General features: G+C 42.2%; 1 protein-coding gene across 2 annotated transcripts in view; it reads right to left on the bottom strand.

Annotated features, from left to right (window-relative positions):
* Positions 1-24,947, bottom strand: part of hyou1 (hypoxia up-regulated 1) — a 117,879-nt gene that overhangs the window by 30,827 nt on the left and 62,105 nt on the right. For both annotated transcript variants that reach the window (XM_061750999.1, XM_061751000.1), the window contains 5 exons: positions 11,495-11,679; positions 11,213-11,351; positions 10,913-10,970; positions 5,188-5,264; positions 2,390-2,545 (listed from right to left, as the gene is read on the bottom strand). In XM_061750999.1, coding sequence (XP_061606983.1) covers positions 2,390-2,545; positions 5,188-5,264; positions 10,913-10,970; positions 11,213-11,351; positions 11,495-11,679 — 615 coding nt within the window. The remainder of the gene's footprint in view (positions 1-2,389; positions 2,546-5,187; positions 5,265-10,912; positions 10,971-11,212; positions 11,352-11,494; positions 11,680-24,947) is intronic.

Here is a 24,947-nt window from a genome sequence, read left to right as displayed (position 1 = left end):
GTTCACTCTTTTTTATATTGCAGCCATTTGCTACAATCATTTAAGTTCATTTTCTTCCACAATGTACACACAGCACCCAATATTGACAGAAAAAAAAGGAATTGTTGAAATTTTTGCATATTTATAAAAAAGAAAAACTGAAATATCACACAGCCATAAGTATTCAGACCCTTTGCTCAGTATTTAGTTGAAGCACCCTTTTGAGCTAATCCAGCCATTCGTCTTTTTGGGAAAGCAAAGTTTTTCACACCCGGATTTGGGCATCATCTGCCATTCCTCCTTCCAGATCCTGTCCAGTTCTGTCAGGTTGGATGGTGGACATTGGTGGACAGCCATTTTAAGGTCTCTCAAGAGATGCTCAATTGGGTTTAAGTCAGGGCTCTGGCTGGGCCATTCAAGAACAGTCACGGAGTGGTTCTGAAGCCACTCCTTCGTTGTTTTAGCTGTGCTTAGGGTCATTGTCTTTTTTGAAGGTGAACATTCGGCCCAGTCTGAGGTTCTGAGCACTGAAGAAGGTTTTTGTCCAGGATATCCCTGTACTTGGCTGCATTCATCTTTTATTCGATTGCAACCAGTCTCCCTGTCCCTACAGCTGAAAAACATCCCCACAGGATGATGCTGCCACCACCATGCTTCACTGTTGGGACTGTATTGGACAGGTGATGAGCAGTGCCTGGTTTTCTCCACACACTTAGAACTAAGGCCAACAATTTCTATCTTGGTCTCATCAGACCAGAGAATCTTATTTATCACCATCTTGGGGTCCTTCAGGTGTTTTTTTTTATTTTTAATTTTAGCAAACTCTATGCGGGCTTTCATGTGTCTTGCACTGAGGAGAGGCTTCCGTCGGGCCACTCTCCCATAAAGCCCCGACTGGTGGAGGGCTGCAGTGATGGTTGACTTTCTAGAACTTTCTCCCAGCTCCCGACTGCATCTCTGGAGCTCAGCCACAGTGATCTTTGGGTTCTTCTTTACCTCTCTCACCAAGGCCCTTCTCCCCCAATTGCTCAGTTTGGCCGGACGGCCAGCTCTAGGAAGGGTTCTGATCGTCCCAAACGTCTTCCATTTCAGGATTATGGAGGCCAATGTGCTCTTAGGAACCTTAGGTGCAGCAGAATTGTTTTTGTAACCTTGGCCAGATCTTTGCCTTGCCACAATTCCAGTTCCTTTGACCTCATGATTCTCATTTGCACTGACTGAAAGGTCTTATATAGACAGGTGTGGCTTTCCTAATCAAGTCTAACCAGTATAATCAAACACAGCAGAACTCCAATGAAGGTGTAGAACCATCTCAAGGATGATCAAAAGAAATGGAGAGCACCAGAGTTAAATATATGAGTGTCACAGCAAAGGGTCTTAATACTTATGGGTGTGTGATATATCAGTATTTCTTTAATAAATCAGAAAAAATTTCAACAATTGTTTTTTTCTGTCAATATGGGGTGCTGTGTGTACATTAATGAGGAAAAAAATGAACAAATGCTTTTAACAAATGGCTGCAATGTAAAAGTGAAAAATTTAAGGGGGTCTGAAAACTTTCTGTACCCACTTTATATAAAATATATGGTGCTGGTACACTTATGCAATCGTTTTATTGTTTTATTTACGTCAATCACATGGGTGTAGTAATGCCATCCATCCATTTTCTGAGCCGCTTCTCCTCACTAGGGTCGCGGGCGGGGTGTAGTAATGTTTAAAATTAATTCCCAGGGGAAGAGGATTAGGAGGCCTCATAAGAGCTGGCCCCTCTGAGTTGAACAAACTTTTCGGCACGGTGGGCGACTGGTTAGCACATCTGCCTCACAGTTCTGGCTCAAATCCCGGCCCCGCCTGTGTGGAGTTTGCATGTTCTCCCCGTGCCTGGGTGGGTTTTCTCCGGGCACTCCCGTTTCCTCCCACATCCCAAAAACATGCGTAGTAGGTTGATTGGGGAAACTAAATTGCCCGTAGGTGTGAATGTGAGTGCGAATGGTTGTTTGTTACTATGTGCCCTGCCATTGGCTGGCGACCAGTTCAGGGTGTACCCCGCCTCTCGGCCGAAGATAGCTGGGATAGGCTCCAGCAACCCACGACCCTAGTGAGGATAAGCGGTAAAAGAAAAAGGATGGACCTGTTTTGTCAGCCACTGCTTGTTGCGACAATTTTCGTGCACTATGACATGCTTTGTATAAATAAATTTGTCTTGCCTTCACCTCAAGAAGAATTGCCCGATGTGAACAATGCACTAAAGAGTCCTTTGTATACCTATAATTAAGAATTGTTTACTTGCATGAAGCTGGAAAGGGTCACAAAAGTACCTCTAACAGCCTGAGTATTCATCAGTCCAAGGTAAGACGGATTTGTCTATAAATGGTGAGAGCAATGTTGACCAAATGATTTTCATATTTACCTTCTCATCCATCAAGGGGCCTGCATCTTCTGTCTTCTCCTGGTTTTTCTCCTCTGTGGTACTTTTCTCTGGTTCCTCTGTGGTACGCTCCTCCTTCTGGGTGTCATCCTTTTTACTCTCATCCTTTGCCTCTTTTCCAGATTCACCCCCCTCATCCTGAATACACAAATCAGTATCTTTTTGATATCTCAGTATTTTTTTTGTGAACTGTATTATCACACCTGTGAATATTCTCATTCATCCAGGTCATTTCATTCTAAGGATCGTCTCGGTTTTGGTGTGGAAACTAGGGCTGTGGAGAAAAAAACAACCCAAAAAAACCAGGACCCAGTTTATGTCACTTAGAACATTTTGCCACTGTCCATGTTTACAGGACATACACTACTGATTTTTGTTGCAGACGCACGCACTGTTGGACAAGTGAAAAACATTGCCAAAAATGACAGAGGACCGTCCGTAAATGATTTTTTTTAGACACTATTAGATGTGTAACATACATATAACATGTATGAGTGAACTGAATAGTAGTTAGCATATTTTTTAAACCTAAAATGTTAATCGCTAGCGTGCCAATGCTAATTACGAATGCTAACCATTCAGTCAAGGCTGTTTTTGTTTTCTCAAATTCTGTACAGTTTATACCATACACTCAGTACCACGATATGCAGTTTAAGGATCTTATCCTGATCCTATGACAATAAAATGCATGGTAGTAGTAAAAAATAAATAAAAAAAAAACCAACATTGGGGGACTGTGGTGTTAATCAATTCTATAAAGGGTTGATAGTGACAGCGCTAGTGCAAACTATTTATCGTAAAAGTTAGAGGCCAACCCAAAACCAGGAATCTTAACATGATTTTGGAATGCATACGACAGTCGTTAAGATGCCTTGCAGAGAGGCTTCTGCTCGTCATCAGCAGTCATTGGGTGAAAACTCCCTCGTTAAAATTACATTCAGTTGCAAAAAAGTGTTGAAGCAACCATAAGGCCAATTGAGGCCGTGTTATTTGTTAGAAGGTGAAATATTGAGTCTCTTTGGAAGGTACGAAAGCATTGTATGCGTGAGATACTTTATGTGGTGCTGTAAGCCTCCTCCTATTTAGAGCTGGTCTTTAAACCTAACGATGGCCTCTCACACTCCTCTTTCAAACCATGTCTTCTTTGTTCAGAATATCCACATTGTCCTAAAGAGCGCTGTTTCTCTCTGAGGAGCAGGCAACCAGTTTAGTTTTGACCTGGAGAGTTAACCTATCTGTGTTGAGCGATGCGCCTGGTTGGTGGTATGGCACAGCAGAGATGGGCCAACTCTTTAGGTCCACTGTTGGATGTGGCGGCCATTATCCGGGTAGCAGAGAATGTAAAGAATGTGTAGTCATGCAGTGAGACAGCATTTTAGGAAGGGAAGGGGATTTATTTAGACCATGAAGCCTCACTAATTCTAAAAGCAGTGAGGTCTCATACCACAGCTGAAGTTGAACTCCGGTCAGACACTTGACGGCTTGTGACTGCTAGCTAGCTAGCCATCACTAGTTTAAGGGGCTGCACTGCCTTGCTATATGTTGGAGAATGTGCCACACAAATTCTCTGGTTATCTGTATGGGCTAGTTGTAACCATGACTAACGTAAAAAATACTGTACATGTTTTCACTTATTTCTATATTTTACAGTATTTATTGCCACCACGGCGGCAGACTGGTTAGAGCGTCTGCCTCACAGTTCTGAGGACTGGGGTTCAATCCCCGGCCCCGCCTGTGTGGAGTTTGCATGTTCTCCCCGTGCCTGCGTGGGTTTTCTCCGGGCACTCCGGTTTCCTCCCACATCCAAAAAACATGCATGGTAGGGTAACTGACAACTCTAAATTGCCTGTAGGTGTGAATGGTTGTTTGTTTGTATGTGCCCTGTGATTGGCTGGCAACCAGTTCAGGACGTACCCCGCCTCCTGCCTGATGATAGCTGGGATAGGCTCCAACACGCCCGCGACCCTTGTGAGGAGAAGCGGCTCAGAAAATGGATGGCTGGATGGATATTGTCACCACATCCATAAGAATGAGGTAAATATTATTTTTAGAGCTGGAACTAATTAACTGCATTCCCATTAATTTCAAATGAGAAACATCACCTTGATTTGCAAACATTTCAGGTTCCAAACGAGGTCACAGAATGTATTAAATTTGCATCGTTAGATTTTACTTTAAATACACAGCTATCTAGCAGCTATACATTATATTATTATAGACAGTGGGTATAACAGAGGATTTTTATATACAGTGAACACCCGTCATTTGCCTTGGGTGGGGACTGGGCTGGACTGCAACAGAGGGAAATCCGCCTTGAATGAGTGGAGATAAACAGCCAATAAGCGTTTCCGAAAAGAATTACTTTTTTTTAATTTTATTTATTTTTTATTTTTTAAATCATCTGCGAACAGGTGAATAAGCAGGTGCGGAGCCACAAGTATGAGATGACCACTGTATATAAAAATAACTGACAAGTCGAGGGTGTACCCCTGTCTCTTGGCCAAAGTCAGCTGGGATAGGCTCAAACTCACCCGTGACCCAACTGATGATAAAGTGGTACAGAAAACATGGATGGATGGATAAAAATAACTAATATTCACTGTGTACACCATCTCATATTTAGAGGGATGTTAGTGTGGTGAAATTTGGCAAACCCATTCAACTCTTGCAAATACTACTGAGCACTGGCTCATTTTATTTAATGTACAGGTTTTCACATTGTACATAAAACAGGTGTCAGTATTATATCCACTGTACGACATTTGTCAATAAAAATTTACCTGCACAGGTTTAGTCACATTTGGGGCAAGTTCTGGGGATCCTCCTCCAAACAATGTGGAAATTGTGTTACCCAGTTCTGAAAGACAGTAAAATGTGGATTCCGTTTTATTTTGCTGAGGCAATTATCAACGTAACAAAAAGCAGTATCACAGAGGTAGCTCTTGCGCCATGAAAGCTAATTCAAAATATCACAGCATTCTACATTTTGTATGGTTCAAATATGAAGTTGCACAAAAGTCAGTCTCTGTTTCACGTGTATGTTCTGTCCTTGTTCTGAACTGTTTAATGATGTTAAGTTCACGTCAGTCAAATAGTGATTGTTTTATATCGTGATATACGTAGATCATTTTACAGTTTACCTATGTGAGTGCCAGGATGCACGTGTCCCGCTATATTACAGATTTTTATTCCAGTTGATACTATTTTTTTCATGTTTGTCCAATATTTAATAATAATCTATATCTAATAATCTCTCTCTCAATATATTATGTTGAGTTTTTATTTTTTTTATTTTTTAGGATATAGTTATCCAAAAACTATCACGACAAATGACAGCATTGTTGTGTTTTATGCCACTGATATAGTGTTATTAGATAGCTAGATATTAATTTAAGTCTATCCTTTTTAAGAAGAATTAATGCGAATATATTGACCATTGGCATTGTAATGTAGAACAATAAAATATCTTAGATAAAAAAATATAAAGACATTCAGGCTTTGCTCAAAAAAATTGCACTTGAACAAATAAACATTCAGGACAGATTAACATATTACACACAATGGCTTGGGCAATTTACGGCCAATCAAGTTTCCATTTGGTTAATAAAAAGTATAGCAACATTTAACAACACAACAAGTAGATCAAAGCAACCTGTTTTGATTTGTACTAGATTTCAAAGGTCTGCAGCCTTTCTTTAAATGCTACTCTGTCAACAGGTTCAATGGCTGCATCTCTTACATGAGTGAGTATACTATATTGTATATAATGTGAGCATAGGTGCACCAAATATACGGTCACGTTTGTATTTGCAATGTTGGGCAAAGCGTTCCATAATTGCAACTTGACAGGAGACGGGAAACGTACCATCCTGTTTTTGTTCCCAGCTGAAGAAATTGGGTGGGATTGGTTGTGTTTAAAATAGATTTTGTGACTGAGGTTTTAAGTTGAATTGTCTTTACCAGCTCGTTGGTGTTAGCGGGATGTTGGACATCAGAATCATCTTTATTTGCCAAGTATGTCCAAAAAACACACAAGGAATTTGTCTCCGGTAGTTGGAGCCGCTTTAGTACGACAACAGACAGTCAACATCTGGCTTGAATGAAAAATGTTCCCACATCATTGTGGTAACGTTAAGTTTTGGAACTAATTCCATTTATGCCTGGCAGTCAGAAAACTTAGCTTTGAGTACGCTAGTGCACGCATTTGAAAAGCATGCACGCGCGCAGGCACGCACACGGCAAATGTGGGCTCCCTCTGACGGTCCCGCCCCACCTGATTGGTTTGGAGACCAGATGGGTTTAATGTGTATGTTTTCAAAAGACTTATTTTTTTCTTCCTCAAATGTGCTGGGTGTACGGGCGGACCCTCTCTCTCTCTCTCTTTTTTTTTTTTTAGCAGCATCATTCAGAAATTAGGGCGCATATGCGAACAAATTAGTCACATTCTAGAGCAGTCTTGTCAAAAGAATTCATACGCTGGATTTCCAGCACCATGCCGGAATCCTTCGATCCACATTGCATTCTCGGATGCAGATTGATCTTCCTTTAGGCGTCAGTTCTTATTTTTGTGCGTCTCAGATGCGGGGCGCACATCAAACGATGCGATTCACCTGCATGCGATTCCTGTTTGTTTACATTTCAGACTATCAAAAACAACAGCTTTACGATGCAGCGTAGTCTTGTGACTGCCCAAATTTGGATATTTCAGCCCGTTTTAACTTGATAAGACACCAAGTTAGGTGTTTTTGTTGTTGTTTTGGCTGTGCATATGGAAACATTAGCCCTATGTTAGGGTCATGAGTAACGGTAAAAAAAACATGCAGTCTCTCATGCACACACCAACTCCACATCCCAAATATAAGAGGAAGTGTGCAGCCAGTTTTATTTTAATTTATTATATTTAAACTTTAGGTAACCATGTAAAAGACCAGTTGAGACCGAACATGTCTTTTGCAATGGCGACCCGGCCATAAAGGCAGCACGTTAAATGTCAATTATTTCAGTAGTTTATTTTTAAAAGAAGATACAAAAATAAATTGAGTTGTACAGATTCTAGGTCACGTTGATGGTGGAAAAAGTTTGAAAATATTGATCTTTTACATCACAAAAACCTGGCATTTTTTAAAATGATCTTTGTCTAAATTCTTTTACATCACAAAAACCTAGCATTTAAACAGGGATGGTTAGACTTTTATATTCACTGCAGCCTTGTTCGTGTTTTTGTAATCTCTGCCTGGTTACCCTACTTTGCTGTTTAACAAGTGGGGGGGAAAAAACAGTATAGGACCATTTCTTGGAGCTGAATTTGCCTTAATTTGTTATTTTACAAAGAATTTATATATTATGTTTTAGATTAAGTGATGTTCAGCAATATCTGAATTTGCACGTTCATATTTTATCTAGTTATTTACATTTTATTTGACGTTCATGCTCCGATTTACTAAATAATTCAGAAGTTACTCAGTAATTGTGTAGGTTTTTTTTCTTACTCTTAATCAAATAATTATTTGAAAAACTACTTTTTACTTGAGTCATTTTATTCTAAAGTAACAATACTCTTAATTGAGTACACTATTTTGGCTACTCTACCCACCCCTGACATGTCAATCAATAATACATTTTACTTTGCATTTTTGCTGCAGTCTTGTTTAAATGTAGCAAATAGATATTTTAATTTGACGTCCTGCTAGTGTTGTCTTTGTGCGTGTGAATGCAAACATTTTAAACACTGAGCCTTATTTACCACGCTCCCAAATAGTGTGCTAAATTGCGTGTTCACTTACTAACAAATTGTGCGCACTGTTGGTGGTGTGTTGGGTGTGATCTAAGATTGCAATCTTTTATTAAGATCCAAGATTACTAAAGTGTGTTCACTCACTTTCATAGCTCTGAAGTTTGAAGTGATGGAATTGGACATGTTGGTGGAAAACGCAAACGCATTACTTAAATACAGAAGAGAAATCAATCACTCCGATAATTTTGGGGACGCAAGCAACTGCATAAAAGTTTGGTTTGGGTTTAAACGTCAAAAGTGTGTGGAAATTGGATCTACAGTAACTTGGGACACGAAAAACTGCACTGCAGTGGACAGCACCAATTCTCACATTACGCTGAAATGCCCCTGATACGTGGGAATGCAGAGTTGAAAGGAGTCTTTTCATCGGTGTTAAGCATGACTTCTTGTGACTGGCTTCGAAGTCAGGCCTTGAATCATTCAAAACCTTCAAAAGATTAATATGAGACAGAAGTTCAAAAATCCAACTTCATTTCATGGTATTGACATCAAGATGTATTAAACAACTCAGGACAGAGGACCTTTTGTTTGAAGCCACCCATTTTTCAAGTGAGGAAAAGTACTGGAACAGACATTAATTCATTCATCTTCTATCCCGCTTATCTTCACTAGGGTCACGGGCGTGCTGGAACCCATCTCAGCTGACTGTGGGCAAGAGGCGGGGTACACCCCGAACTGGTCGCCAGCCAATAGCAGATATAAACAAACAACCATTCACACTCACACAACTAAGGACAATTTAGAATCTTCAATTAACTTACCATGCATTTTTTTTTGGGGGGGGGAATGAGGAAAGAAACTGGAGTACCTGCAAAAAACCCAAACAGGCATGGGGAGAACATGCAAACTCGACGGAGGTACGGGGAAAACATGCAAACTCCACTCAGGTGAGGCCAGATTTGAACCCGGGTCCTCAGAACTGTGAGGGAGATGTGCTAACCAGTCGTCCACCGTGCTACCTAGACATTATTAAATTAACTTAAATTGAATAACATTTGATATTTGGTGGCAACCCTTACTTGCAATAACTGCAACAAGCCATTCACTTCAGACTGTTCAATTCTTCATTTGAAACGCTTTTCGAGGCCTTTACTGCAGACTCTTTCAGTTCTTGTTTGTTTCTGGGGGTTTCTCCCTTCAGTCTCCTCTTCAGGAGGTAAAATGCATGCTCTATTGGGTTAAGGTCCGGTGATTGACTTGGTTAGTCTGAGACCGTCCACTCCCTCCCCGATAAAGGCCTCTGTTGTGTTGGCAATGTGTTTTGGGTCATTGTCTTGTTGCATGATGAAGATACTCCAGATCAGTTTGGATGTATTTTTTTGTAAACTGCCTGACAAAACAGTTTTGTAGACTTCAGAATTCATTTTGCTGCTACCATCCTGCATTTCATCATCAATAAAGACTGGTGAGCCCTTTGCAGAAGCAGCCATGCAAGCCCAAGCCATGACATTACCTCCACCATGCTTCACAGGCGAGCTTGTGTTTTGGATTATAAGCAGATACCTTCTTTCGGCATACTTTGGCCTTTCAATCAGTTTGGTAGAGGTTAATCCTGGTCCCATCAGCCCAGAGAACTTTGTTCCAAAACTTTTGTGGCTCATCTCTGTACTTCTTTGCAAAATGGAATCTAGCCTTGTGATTTTTTTTGCTGATGAGTGGTTTGCATCTCGTGGTATGGCCCGTGTATTTCTTCTCTCGAAGTCTTCTTCGAACAGTGGATTGTGATACCTTCAACTCTGCCCTGTGGCCGTGATGGAACTGACTTTTCTCTACGGGTGTTTCTTCACCTGTTCGATAGCTGTTGCTCAGTACACCAGTGGTTTGTTTCTTTTTCAGAAATTGTTGCACTGGCTATGCCCAATGTTTGTGTAGTAGCTCTGATCGATATTCCCTCTTCTTTCAGCTTCAAAATGGTTTGCTTTTCTCCCATAGACAGCTGGTCTTCATGTTTGCTTAACAGCAAATGCAGTTTTCCCAGGTGAAACCCAAAGCGAAAAACGAGTACTATTAAATGTTTAAGCAATCTATCTAAAAGGCAACACCTGAGCAACTAGAAACACCCATCAGTCACGTTCCAGTACTTTTGCTCACTTGAAAAGTGGGTGGCTTCAAATCAAACAAAAGGTGCTCTGTCCTGGGGTTGTTTAACACATCTAGATGTAAATAGCATGAAATAAAAGCTGGAATTCTGAACTTTTGTCTCATATTCATCTTTTTGATCGGAACCCCAAATGTCTTCAGTATTCAACAAAAAGGACTTGACCTTGCCGTTCCAATACTATTGGAGGGGACTATATTACGGTCCTATTTTTCTCATTAAAAAACATGACAATTTTTTTTTTCTTTTTGGGGAGGCTAGAATGCATTGAACTCATTTCCATTCAATTCAATGGGTAAAGACGATTTGAGACTAGTGTTTTGTGTTATGAGCATGGTAAAGGAACAAATTGAACTCTTATCTCCAAGTACCATTATATTTGATTTCATAAAGGAGACTTATACCTTAACTGTATGTCTTTATGGACCTGGATTTTTGCACTAGTGCACCAGCCAGGCAACAGCAGGCAAAACAGCTTACATAATGTTGAAAACAGGGTCTTATCTAAAATGTCTTGGGAAGATGCAGGGGTCTTTCCCTACCCCTGACTGATTAATTGATTAGAAGACTTTGTGTCCCAAGACATTTGTAGTGTATTAATCGAAGAACATACTGGTTAATGTAGATTCTTCCTCCTTCTCCTCCACAATGGTTTCAAAAACAGACTCTACCTGTGGATTAAAAACAAAAGTTTATTAACTTCCTTTACTTAAAGGATTTAGAAAATCATATCGGTTTTACAGTTTAGTTGGGGATTTTACGATACTAATTGTCCAAACTGGTTGTACAAGGTATGCTATGGACAATTCTGCCTTTTGTATAGCACATACAATCTGGCATTTGAATGTTTCCCTTGTAGAGCATTTTTACCAGACTCATGTTTAAGGTGAAATGATCAAAATGTGCCACTAACCCGATCCAGTAGGAGAATTCCACTTTCATCCATGTTGAAGTGGGCCTTGATGCCCTTTGACTCTGCATTTCTGTGCTTTCGAAAGCTGCTACCCACTCCAGACAACTTGACTGTTGTCAGATTGAGAGAGCCAAACACACTACAATTCAGAAGAAAATTATAGAGAAGAATGTGGTTAGCATTAATCAATAGGGCATTCAGTTAGAAAAGTCACACAATTTAGATACAAGCTTATTTGAATGGGAACTCCAGATCGCAAACTACACTAAAGCCAGCAGCTACCTGAGATCTTCATGTGACAAGAAGCTGAGATCGCCATAGTTTATGTTGAAAGCAAAGTCGTCATTGTAGCGGTTGAATGTGATGACCTTTCGCTGGGGGTAGGGTGCCATCCTCTGAAAGAGGATACGTTTGTTGTGTTTCGAAGCTTTGGCACCTTCTTCCTCAACCTCACGAGTGAATTCAACCTAACAAAATGCAATCACAGGTGCTTAGAATCACAGATATATCTTACTAAAAATTTAAAAAAACAACAACAAATGAATAAATAAATCACTGCATAAAAAGTAAATATAAACAGAACAGCACAATATGGTGTGTGCTCACAGAATGTAGTTTGCCTCTTAATACAGTTGAGAAACCATCAGACATCAAACATTTGACAGACAGTATAAATTGCGTGAGAAAATACTAGGGTTCCGTTTTTTTTGTGGTTCTTACAAAGTTGTTTTTTTACAGATTTTACAGTTTTAACACAAAGCACACAATTCAAGGTGCTTTTCATTGTCAATTCTTCTCTATGCGTAACATACTAAGGATTGAAATTATGGTGCTCAAGGGCCCAAGGTACTACAAAAGACAGTACAAATAATATAAAAAGCTAAATAAAACAATGGTATATACAGTATAAAAAGTTTTAATTGAATGTCCAAATATCTAAGATCAGGTTGTGTGTGCAACATAGTCAAGGTCAGAGAACCAAGGCAAATAAGACAAATTAGATGACAAAACCCCAGTGCTGCTAAAGTGGCTTGCGCAACACAGTCTGGTGTGTGTGTGCGTGCGTGTGTGTGAGTGCATACTCTATGGACTGTATGTAGTGTATACACTACTACATTGCCAAAAGTATTCGCTCACCTTCCTTGACTTGACGCACATATGAATTTAAGTGACATCTCATTCCTAATACATAGGGTTGAATATGATGTCAGTTCACCCTTTGGAGCTATAAAAGTTTTAATTCTTCTGGGAAGGCCGTCCACAAAGTGGGTTAATGGGATTTAAAAAAAAAAACATTTTTTTAACCATTCATCCAGAAGTGCTTTTGTGAGGACACACACTGATGTTGGACGAGAAGGCCTAACTCTCTGTCTCCGCTGTAATTCACCCCAAAGTTGTTATGGGTTGAGGTTAGGACTCTGTGCAAGCCAGTCAAGGTCATCCACACCAGACTGTGTCATCCATGTCTTTATGGACGTTGCTTTTTTTTTTTTACTAGTGCAGTTATGTTGGAAGAGAAAGGGGCCAGCTCCAAACTGTTCCCACAAAGTTGGTAGCATGGAATTGTCCAAAATCTCTTGGTATGCTGAAGCATTCAGTTCCTTTCACTGGAACTAAGGGGCTGAGCCCAGCTCCTGAAAAACAACCCCACACCATAATCTCGCCTCCACCAAACTTTACACTTGGCACAAAGCAGTCAGACAAGAACCATTCTCCAGGCAACCGCCAAACCCAGACTCGTCCATGAGATTGCGAGATGGAGAAGCGTGACTTGTCACTCCAGAGAACGTGTCCCCAGTGCTCTAGAGTCCAGTGGCGGTGTGCTTTACCCCATTGCACCTACTGTGTCAAGGCACAAATCTGGGCAGGATACAAAATAATTTCACCAGGATTGAAGGTCCCGAAAAGCACTGTGGTCTCAATTATACAGAAATGGAAGAGGTTTAGAACCACCAGGACCTTTCCTAGATCTGGCCGTTGAAGTTCTTACTGATGATTTCAGAAAAGTGTTGCTGTCTCGCACTGACTAACTCTTGGTTAAAATTACAAAGACTTTGTCTGTAGAGGTCATAGTCAATTTGGAGTTTAGTTTTTTTCCACTTACGTTCTGCTTTCCTACACTTTAAGAGGTCTTTAACATCATTGTGCTCCTCCACGGTGTTCTCGGTGGCCTCAAGATTGTCTTACTTTTAATAGAAGCGACAGCATTCATGACATTTTAAGATTTTACAGATGAAATTATCCAAAAGTTCAACTGTCTCAGCATTCAGTTTGTGGCACAGCAATGGTCATAAACTTAGTGGCGGTACTCTCATTTATGTACCTTTTCTTAATAGACGTATAGTTTGTCTGAACGTTTGGAAGAATCTGTAATTCAAAGAATACACAAAAATGGTCAGAAATAGCCATAACCTTAATGTCAATTGATAGAATTTCAACATCCTTAGAGATGACCAGGTCCAAGATGTGACCTTGAGTGTGGGTTGGACTCTAAATATGTTGAGAGAGGCCAAATGTGTCTAGTACAGCAGAGAGTTCTTTAGATTGTTTTCCATGTTATTGTCAACATGAATGTTAAGTCTCCTGTTATGACAAAATAGTTGTTGTAAGTACAAATAACTGACAGCAGTTCTGAAAAGTCCTCCATAAATGTTCTATTGTATCTTGGAGGCCTATAAATTATTAAAACAATAACCTTTGGGTCACCTTTAACTAAAAAACATCCATCCATCCATCCATCCATCCATTCTCTACCGCTTATCTGGGTCGGGTCGCGGGGGCAGTAGCTTCAGCAGGGACGCCCAGACTTCCCTCTCCCCAGCCACTTCATCCAGCTCTTCCGGGGGGATCCCGAGGCGTTCCCAGGCCAGCCGAAGGATGTAGTCTCTCCAGCGTGTCCTGGGTCGTCCCCGGGGTCTCCTCCCGGTGGGACATGCCCGGAACACCTCACCAGGTAGGCGTTCGGGAGGCATCCGAATCAGATGCCCCAGCCACCTCATCTGGCTCCTCTCAATGCGGAGGAGCAGCGGCTCTACTCCGAGATCCTCCCGGATGACCGAGCTTCTCACCCTATCTCTAAGGGAGAGCCCGGACACCCTGCGGAGGAAACCAAGACCCCAAGATACTTGAATTCCTCCACTTGGGGCAGGATCTCATCCCCGACCTGGAGATGGCATGTCACCCTTTTCCGACTGAGGACCATGGTCTCAGATTTGGAGGTGCTGATTCTCATCCCAGCCGCTTCACACTCGGCTGCGAACTGCTCCAATGAGAGTTGGAGGTCACGGCTTGATGAAGCCAACAGAACCACATCATCTGCGAAAAGCAGAGATGCAATACTGAGGCCACCAAACCGGACCCCCTCTACGCCTCGGCTGCGCCTAGAAATTCTGTCCATAAAAGTTATGAACAGAATCGGCGACAAAGGGCAGCCTTGGCGGAGTCCAACCCTCACTGGGAACGAGTCCGACTTACTGCCGGATATGCGGACCAAACTCTGAATCCGGTCGTACAGGGACCGAACAGCCCGTATCAGGGGGTTTGGTACCCCATACTCCCGAAGCACTCTCCACAGGACTCCCCGAGGGACACGGTCGAACGCCTTCTCCAAGTCCACAAAACACATGTAGACTGGTTGGGCGAACTCCCATGCACCCTCGAGGACCCTGCCGAGGGTGTACAGCTGGTTCACTGTTCCACGGCCAGGACGAAAACCACACTGCTCCTCCTGAATCTGAAATTCGACTTCCCGACGGACCCTCCTCTCCAGCACCCCTGAATAGACCTTACCAGGGAGGCTGAGCAGTGTGATCCCCCTGTAGTTGGAACACACCCTCCGGTCCCCCTTCTTAAAAAGGTCTGCCAATCCAGAGGCACTGTCCCCGATGTCCACGCGATGCTGCAGAGGCGTGTCAACCAGGACAGCCCCACAACATCTGAGGAGCTTTTTAACTACCTCGGTGACCTCAAACCCAGAGATAGGAGAGCCCGCCTCAGAGAACCCACACTCTGCTTCCCCATGGGAAGGCGTGTCGGTGGAATTGAGGAGGTCTTCGAAGTATTCTCCCCACCGACTCACAACGTCCCGAGTCGAGGTCAGCTGCGCCCCATCCCCACTATACGCAGTGTTGGTGGTGCACTGCTTTCCTTTCCTGAGACGTCGGATGGTGGACCAGAATTTCCTCGAAGCCGTCCGGAAGTCTCTCTCCATGGCCTCACCGAACTCCTCCCATGCCCGGGTTTTTGCTTCAGCGACCACCAGAGCTGCATTCCGCTTGGCCAGCCGGTACCCATCAGCTGCCTCAGGAGTCCCACAGGCCAAAAAGGCCCGATAGGACTCCTTCTTCAGCTTGACGGCATCCCTCACCGTTGGTGTCCACCAACGGGTTCGGGGATTGCCGCCACGACAGGCACCGACCACCTTATGGCCACAGCTCCGGTCGGCCGCCTCAGCAATGGAGGCGCGGAACATGGTCCCCCGGAACATGAGCAAAGTTCTGTCGGAGGTGGGAGTTGAAATTCCTTCTGACAGGGGATTCTGCCAGACGTTCCCAGCAGACCCTCACAATACGTTTGGGCCTGCCACGTCGGACCGGCATCTTCCCCCACCATCGGAGCCAACTCACCACCAGGTGGTGATCAGTTGACAGCTCCGCCCCTCTCTTCACCCGAGTGTCCAAGACATGCGGCCGCAAGTCCGATGACACGACCACAAAGTCGATCATCGAACTGCGACCTAGGGTGTCCTGGTGCCAAGTGCACGTGTGGACACCCTTATGCTTGAACATGGTGTTCATTATGGACAATCCGTGATGAGCACAGAAGTCCAATAACAGAAGATCGCTCGGGTTCTGATCGGGGGGGCCGTTCCTCCCAATCGCGCCCTTCCAGGTCTCACTGTCATTGCCCACATGAGCATTGAAGTCCCCCAACAGAACAATGGAGTCCCCAGCGGGAGCGCTCTCCAGCACCCCCTCCAAGGACTCCAAAAAGGGTGGGTACTCTGAACTGCTGTTTGGTGCATAGGCACAAACAACAGTCAGGACCCGTCCCCCCACCCGAAGGCGGAGGGAGGCTACCCTCTCGTCCACCGGGGTGAACCCCAACGTACAGGCGCCAAGCCGGGGGGCAATAAGTATACTCACACCTGCTCGCCGCCTCTCACCATGGCCAACTCCAGAGTGGAAGAGAGTCCAACCCCTCTCGAGAGGACTGGTACCAGAGCCCAAGGTGTGTGTGGAGGCGAGTCCGACTATATCGAGTCAGAACTTCTTGACCTCACACACCAGCTCGGGCTCCTTCCCTGCCAGAGAGGTGACATTCCACGTCCCTAGAGCCAGCTTCTGTAGCCGGGGATCGGATCGCCAAGGTCCCCGCCTTCGGCCACCGCCCAGCTCACACTGCACCCGACCCCTATGGCCCCTCCCACAGGTGGTGAGCCCATGGGAAGGGGGACTCACGTTACCCTTTCGGGCTGTGCCACCACCAGGCCTGGCTCCAGTGGGGGGCCCCGGTGGCCCGCGTCCGGGCAAGGGAAAACGAAGTCCATTGTTTGTCGTCATCATTAGGGGTCTTTGAGCCGTGCTTGGTCTGGTCCCTCACCTAGGACCTGTTTGTCATGGGTGACCCTGCCAGGGGCATAAAGCCCCAGACAACTTAGCTCCTAGGATCACTGGGACACACAAACCCCTCCACCACGACAAGGTGACGGCTCAAGGAGGGGTAACTAAAAAACAGCGATATTCAAAAGAGCTAAAATCACTCAGGATAATTTCTTTACACTGAAATAATGACTTAAAAATAACACCAATACCACCACCTTTTTCCCCTATTCTACAGTTGTTCATAAAATAAAATTTGCTGGTGTTGCCTCATTTAAAATGGTATTACAGCTACTTTCTGTTAACCACGTTTCATTTAGTAACAATAAGTCCAGATCATAGGTTGTAATGATGTCATTAATCAATATTGATTTATTGCCCAGTGACCTGATATTGAAAAGTTATCGCAGAGATAACGAGACAATGGCTTGATTCATATTTTATCCTCACTAAGTTTGTAGTTCTTTTTAGTGCCATATTTCTTTGACCAACCTTCTGTCCCTTGTAATTACAGGGATCAAAAATGCCTGATCTCCATAGGGTTCTGACTTATTCTGGAAAAGACCCCGCAGATAGGTCAGATTCACAGATAAGGTTCTTCATGGCCATTCGCATCTTAGTGGACAGTGATTTCAGGCGAGGGGGGATGGGAGGAAGATCTTGGCGTGGTGTGCATTGGATTCCAATATTGACACAAAAGCTAGACAACATGCAGAGATCTCAAGAAATTTGCGAACAAATGAGAAAGAAGTCATCGAGATATATCAGTGTGGAAAAGGTTATGAAGCCATTTCTAAAACTTTGCGACTCCAGCAAACCACAGCGAAAACCATTATCCACAAATGGCAAAAATATAGAAAAGTGGTGAACCTTCCCAGGAGTGGTCTTCTGACCAAAATTATCCCAAGAGCGTAGCGACGACTCATCCAAGAGGTCACAAAATACCCCACAACAATATCCAAAGAACTGCAGGCCTCACTTGCCTCAGTTAAGGTCAGTGTTCACAACTCCACCATAAGAAAGACTGGGCAAAAATGGCCTGCATGGCAGAGTTCCAAAACAGAAACCACTTCTGGGCAAAAAGAACATGAAAGAATTGCCAGAAGACAGCATGATGAGCCCCAAGACTTTTGGGAAAATACTCTGTGGGCTGATGAGACAAAAAAGGTATGTTTTTGGAAGGTATGTATCCCATTACATCTGGCCTAAAAGTAACACCCATAGATCATTTTACACTTGAGACTGTGTGAGTCCCGGGATGTGCCATATGTGCCAGTACCTGGCCCACCGCCCGACCCATCATCCCTCGTGCCAGTCCTCCAATGGACCCTGAATGAGATGTGAATGAGCCCAATGTGTAATCATGTACAGTGTGAGTACCGTAATTTCTCGTGTATATTGCACATTTCCCCCCCCCAAAAAATGTCAAGTCAATGGTGCGCATTATACATGGGTGCAGGGGAAAATGAAAAAACCTTTCCCATTTTTTTAAATGTATGCCGGTATCTAGAGGTTATGAAAAAGCTACACACTTTCATTACAATATGCCACAGCCACAAGAGGTTATGAGAAAGGTGTAAATTTTAATTTTAATATACCACCGCCACCTACAGGTAGTCAACACTTTCATTCCAATATGACTGGTACGTATGACTGCATAATATGTACAGTTGTGCTCATAAATGTACATACCCCGGCAGAATGTGTGATATTTACTTTTTATTTTTTTTTATATAAATACAACAGATGACTGAACAACAACCATCATTAATTTCTTTATGGTTATGTTTTGTTTGATGACAATGCTTTTCTGAAATACTTGACAGTTTAATTTGAATCCCATCCATCCATTTTCTATACCGCTTCTCCTCACTAGGGTTGTGGGCATGTAGAGCCTATCCCAGCTATATTCAGGTGAGAGGCGGGGTAGACCCTGAACTGGTCGCCAGCCAATCGCAGGGCACATATAAACAAACAACCATTCACGCACACATTCACACCTAAGGGCAATTTAGAGTTTCCAATCAACCTACCATGCATGTTTTTGGGATGTGGGAGGAAACCGGAGTGCCCGGAGAAAACACACACAGGCACGGGGACAACATGCAAACTCCACACAGGCGGGGCCAGGGATTGAACCCCAGACCTCAGAACAGTGAGGCAGACGCTCTAACCAGTCCTCCACCGTGCCGCCAATTTGAATCCCATTAAAATAAAATTGAGTTTCACCTGGCCCTTCATGTTTTTCTTACAAATTATGCCTGGGTGATCAAACATATGAGCACAACTGTTTTTTTTCCTCACTTACTAAATAAAAGTAGGGCTGTGAATTTCAAAATAAGAATATTACATGTTAAAATAAAACGCTTAACTTCAGAATAATAACTTGAAAAAACTAACAAAATACAGATAATACTTCATTTTGATCATATGGGTAGAAGCAAAATCATGCATTGTAAAAATACATTATACATGGCTAGAAGGGTTTCCAGAAGTTTGAGGTCAACTTTGGGGTTGCGTATTATACATGAGAAATTACGGTAATAAAAATAGACAGTGTGTGTGAAGCAAGAGGCCGCCCATTTTATGCATACTATATCGTGTAATGTGTGATCTATGGAGTACTTCGAACTGGATTAGCTGTAAATTACTGTTTTTGTCAATGAGAATGTATTTCTGCAGATTTCTGCCGAGTAACCATCGTCAGTAGACACAGAGGTCTTTTTCCCATTTTACAATTGTTAAGTGTATTGAATTAGTACTTATTAATTTTCTAAATGAGTTTTTGGTTTTGGGGGAGTGGTTATATTTTATGAACAAAAACAGGTAGTCACGTGTGTTGAGAATCTTTTTAGGATTGTTGTTCTTACTTTATAGTATTGAAGGAAATTACTACCTCTAATTTGAAATTCTTCGAATAAGATTTCACCCGACATGAATTTATTAGTTTTTAATAAATGATGTAGGCGGTCAATTCCATTTTGCTCCCATGTGCTGCAATAAAGGGGTATTTTGTTAATCTCAAAATCAGGCTGAGTGACTGACTGAGATTGTGTGGTTTCTCGACTTTTCCGCCAAGCTAATAAAGTGACTGCAATAATCAGATTCTTAAAACAATTGTGGCGTTTGAGACTTGTGCTGATAAATGGGAGGTCTGAAAGTTTGGTGCTATTGCAGTCTATCTGTTCGAGTTCCAGCCAAGACTGTTGTTCAACATTTGGATGTAACCATTCAATGAGGTACTGTAATTGGCTAGCTAAGTAATGGTGTTTGAGTTGGGGGCATCAAATCCCCCTTATGTTTTACCTTTCTGAAGGGTAGCTAGGCTAATTATATTTTTATTATTTTTAGAGTAAAATGGCAGTCGAGCATTTGAACCATTTTAATGTGGGTTTGAATGGGATCATTGAAAATAGTTAATTTGTGGTAACGTTGTCATTTTTACTGTAACTATACGCCCTAAAAGTGAGATGGGTAGGAACGTTTTAATTTGATGACGATGATTGATGAGTGATTTTAATTCTTTAACTCTTAAGTTTTGCTGAGATGATAATGCCTTGATATTTGGTATCCCTCTCAGAATAGGAAAGTTTGGATTTTGGTCCGCAGGATTCCATGAGTTACCGTAATTTCTCGTGTATAATGTGCACCCATGTATAGTGCGCACCCCCAAAGTTGACCTTCTACCGATGTATAATGCGATTTTGCATCTACCCGTATGATCAAAACGCCTACATTTATTAAAAACTAATTCATGTCCGGTGAAATCTTATTCGAAGAATTTCAAATTAGAGGTAGTAATTTCCTTCAATACTATAAAGTAAGAACAACAATCCTAAAAAGATTCTCAACACACGTGACTACCTGTTTTTGTTCAGAAAATATAACCACTCCCACAAAACCAAAAACTCATTTAGAAAATTAATAAGTACTAATTCAATACACTTAACAATTGTAAAATGGGAAAAATACCTCTGTGTCTACTGACGATGGTTAATCGGCAGATATCTTCAGAAATACATTCTCATTGACAAAAACAGTAATTTACTGTTGCCTTGGGTTCTTGTAAATAAAGAAGGCTATCATCTGCATAAAGATTGATTTTGTGGTCTGACACAGAAGTACAGATACCTTTAATACTAGTGTTCTGCCTTATCGCTATTGCCAGTGGTTCGATAAATAGTGCAAAAAGCATGGGGCGAGAGTGGGCATCCTTGTGTAGTTCCTCTTTGTAAAGTGAAACTTTGTGATGTGACCCCATTTGTGGTGACAGTTGCTTTGGGTGAGTTGTATACCGCTGTGATCCAGTGAACATATGACAGTTGCTTTGGGTGAGTTGTATAACGTTGCGATCGAGTGAACATATGAATCACCAAACCCAAATTTGTCAAGTACAGCAAAAAGAAAAGACCAATTAACTTTGTCAAAAGCTTTTTCTGCATGTTGTGACAAGACAATTGCTTTTAGATTATTACAATGAGACACTTATTAGGTTTATCAGTCATCTGACATTGTTAATTGAGCTCCGTCCTTTAATAAAACATGTTTGCGCTGTAATAATTTCAGGAGCAAGTTTCTAATTTTGAGAATCAATTTTTTTGCAGCTTTCTGATAAAATCTTCCAGGGGACCTGAAGCAAGGATTTTATGAAACAATAAAAATATGACTTATCCTCGTGAATATTCAATCAATCATTTGGATAAACTACAGTTGCTTGGGTAAAGAGAAATTTTGCATACAAAAGAGAAAATGAGACCTTTCACTTAACGTACAGTCCCCTCCAAAGTATTGGAATGGCAAGGTCAGTTCCTTTGTTTTTGTTGTATACTGTTCCTTTGTTTTTGTTCTATACTGAATACATTTGGGTTTCAGATCAAAATATGAATAGGAGAAAAAAGCTCCAAATTCCAGCTTTTATTTCATGGTATTTACATCTAGAAGTGTTAAACAACTCAGGACAGAGCATCTTTTTTTGAACCCACCCACTTTTCAAGTGAGCAAAAGTATTGGAACATGTGACTGATGGGTGTTTCTACTTGCTCAGGTGTTGCCTTTTGTAGATTGACCTTGCCGTTCCAATACTTTTGTTCGAGGGGACTGTATGACCAACAGATTATTTTTTTTTTAATACAGCCAACAGTTTTTATTTCTTGAATTCACATTGTGCATAAAAGGCATTTTCTTTTTAAAGCATTAACAGCCTTTGTGTATCTTTACTTAAAAAGCTAGCATTTGAGCATTTTGTGACATCAATAAGTTTGGTTCATGGCTGTGCCTTTATGACCTAAGACCAGCTGACTATGAATAAGAAATATTCTTTACTACTACAGTGGGTACGGAAAGTATTCAGCCCTCCTTAAATTTGTCACTGTTATATTGCAGCCGTTTGGTAAAATCATTGAAGTTAATTTTTTCCCCCCCACAATGTACACACAGCACCCCATACTGACAGAAATAAACACAATTTTTGGAGATTTATTCAAAAAGAAAAACAATTATCACACAGCCATAAGTATTCAGACCCTTTGCTCAGTATTTCGTAGACACACCTTTTTGAGCTAATAGTCTTTTTGGGAATGATGCAACAAGTTTTTCACACCTGGATTTGGGGATCCTCTGCCATTCCTCCTTGCAGATCCTTTGCAGTTCTGTCAGGTTGGATGGTGAATGTTGGCGGACAGCCATTTTCAGGTCTCTCCAAAGATGCTCAATTGGGTTTAAGTCAGGGCTCTGACTGGGCCATTCAAAAACTGTCATGGATTTGTTCTGAACCCACTCCATTATTTTAACTGTGTGCTTAGGGTCACCGTCTTGTTGGAAGGTGAACCTTCGGCCCAGTCTGAGGTCCTGAGCACTCTGCAGAAGGTTTTAGTCCAGGATATCCCTGCACTTCCTTCGATTGCAACCAGTCGTCGTCCTGTCCCTGCAGCAGAAAAAATACCCTCACAGCATGATGCTAACACCACCATGCTTCACTGCTGGGACTGTATTGGACAGATGATGAGCAGTGCAGAGCACGCATACCGCTTAGAATTAAGGCCAAAAAGTTCTAGCTTGGTATCATCAGACCAGAGAATCTTATTTCTCACCATCTTGGAATGCTTCAGGTGTTTCTTTTCCCCAGTTAACTGCATGCGGGCTTTCATGTGTCTTGCACTGAGGAGAGGCTTCCGTCGGGCCACTCTGCCATAAAGCCTCGACTAGTAGAGGGCTGCAGTGATGGTTGACTTTCTCGATCTTTCTCCCATCTTCCGACTGCATCTCTGGAGCTCAGCCACAGTGATCTTTGGGTTCTTCTTTGCCTCTCTCACCAAGGTTCTTCTCCCCTGATTGTTCAGTTTGGCCGGACGGCCAGATCTAGTCCATTTAAGGATGATGGAGGCCACTGTGCTCTTAGGAACATTAAGTGCAGCAAAAAAAAACCTTGGCCAGGTCTGTGCCTTGCCACAATTCTGTCTCTAAGCTCTGCAGGCAGTTCCTTTGACCTCATGATTTCTCATTTGCTCTGACAAGCACTGTGAGCTTGTAAGGTCTTATTTATATCGACGGTGTGTGGTTTTCCTAACGACAGGTGTGTGGTTTTCCTAATCAAGTCCAATCATTATAATCAAACACAGCTGGACTCCAATGAAGGTGTAGAACCATCTCATTATGATTAGAAAAAAATGGACAGCACCAGAGTTCAATATATGAGTGTCACAGAAAAGGGTCTGAATACTTATGGCTGTGTGATTTCAGTTTTTCCTTTTTTAATATATCTGCAAATATTTCAAGACGCTGAGATAAATCGAACCATGAATTCTGCTGTCTACTAAAAAAAAATCCTGAAGCAGAATGTCCGGCCATCTGTTCGTGACCTCAGGCTGAAACAAACTTTGGTTCTGCAGCAGGACAATGATCCAAAACACACCTGCAAGTCCACCTCTTGAAAAACAAAATGAAGACTTTGAAGTGACTAGTCAAAGTCATGACCTGAATCCTATTGAGATGCTGCCTTAAAAATCCAGTTCATGCTCGTAAACCCTCCAATGTGGCTGAATTACAACAATTCTACAAAGATGAGTGGCCCAAAATTATTCCACAGCGCTGTAAGAGACTCTTTTGGTTGGATTTTTTGGGCGAGGCTAAAACCTTGCACGCCACGGGGATGGGGCATACTTTCTAATTAATACTAATTCATCCAGGGGGACAAGGTGCGCATTGCGCGGCGACGCGTGGTTGTGGCGCAACTTTCTGCGGCACAGAAGGGCGTTGCCCTGCTGAAATTCGAAGGAGGAAAAATTGCCCTGGCGGCGCAGTTTATGATCAATATGCCAGCTCAGAAGCTGCAAAGGGAGTGAGTGTATGTGTGTAAATTTCTGCCAGTTCTTCCAGGAGCATATTTATGTTGGACGCGAAGCCCTGACTCATCCACTCAGAACACATTTGGGTTGATTTCATCGGGTTGAGGGCAGGACTCTGTGTATGTCAGGTAGTTCATCCAAACCAAATTCTCACCACCATCATTGGAGGAGTGGTTTGGGATAATTCCAGAGATATATAAAATGGAAACTCTACCCGACTGCCTGAGAATTAAAAAAGTTGAGTTTGACCATATTTGGGGAAAATTGATTGTTTTATCACCTGACGCGTGAAGACTTTGGTAACTACACCTGAAGTTTACGTCTGATCAGTTATCTTTTTCTTCTTGTTTTGTTTGAATATTGGGTAAGCCACCTCTTTTTTTCTTCGGTTTCTCACCCGAAACAAAATAGGGGAAATTGAATGCTGTAAAACAATGCTAATATGACTATTTTGTGGGGGGGGGGGGGGGGGGGGGGGGGGCTCAAGGCCACAAAAACTGAGCAGGTTGCTATACTTCAAGTAAAAATCTTTTTCAAGCCTAGTTATTCTGAAGCACGTACAGCAATTCGCACATTCTAAAACTTCTTTTTTTATTTGATCCATCTTTATACAGATTTTAGCATAACATTAGGTAATGTGACACTTTGCTGCACGATGATGGCCAAAATGATAATCATGATTATTCTGATCAATATTGTAGTCAAGATTAGTAATGGTGATTATTCCTCATTTTAGGGAAAAAGCGTTATTTTTATTGCACTACTTGTCAATAAACAATATGTAAAAGTGGT

The sequence above is a fragment of the Phyllopteryx taeniolatus genome, chromosome 17, assembly GCF_024500385.1.
Source record: "Phyllopteryx taeniolatus isolate TA_2022b chromosome 17, UOR_Ptae_1.2, whole genome shotgun sequence".
NCBI classification, from domain to species: domain Eukaryota; kingdom Metazoa; phylum Chordata; class Actinopteri; order Syngnathiformes; family Syngnathidae; genus Phyllopteryx; species Phyllopteryx taeniolatus.
The sequence above is the reverse complement of the archived record's forward strand: the minus strand, read 5'-3'. Positions and strand labels throughout refer to the sequence as shown.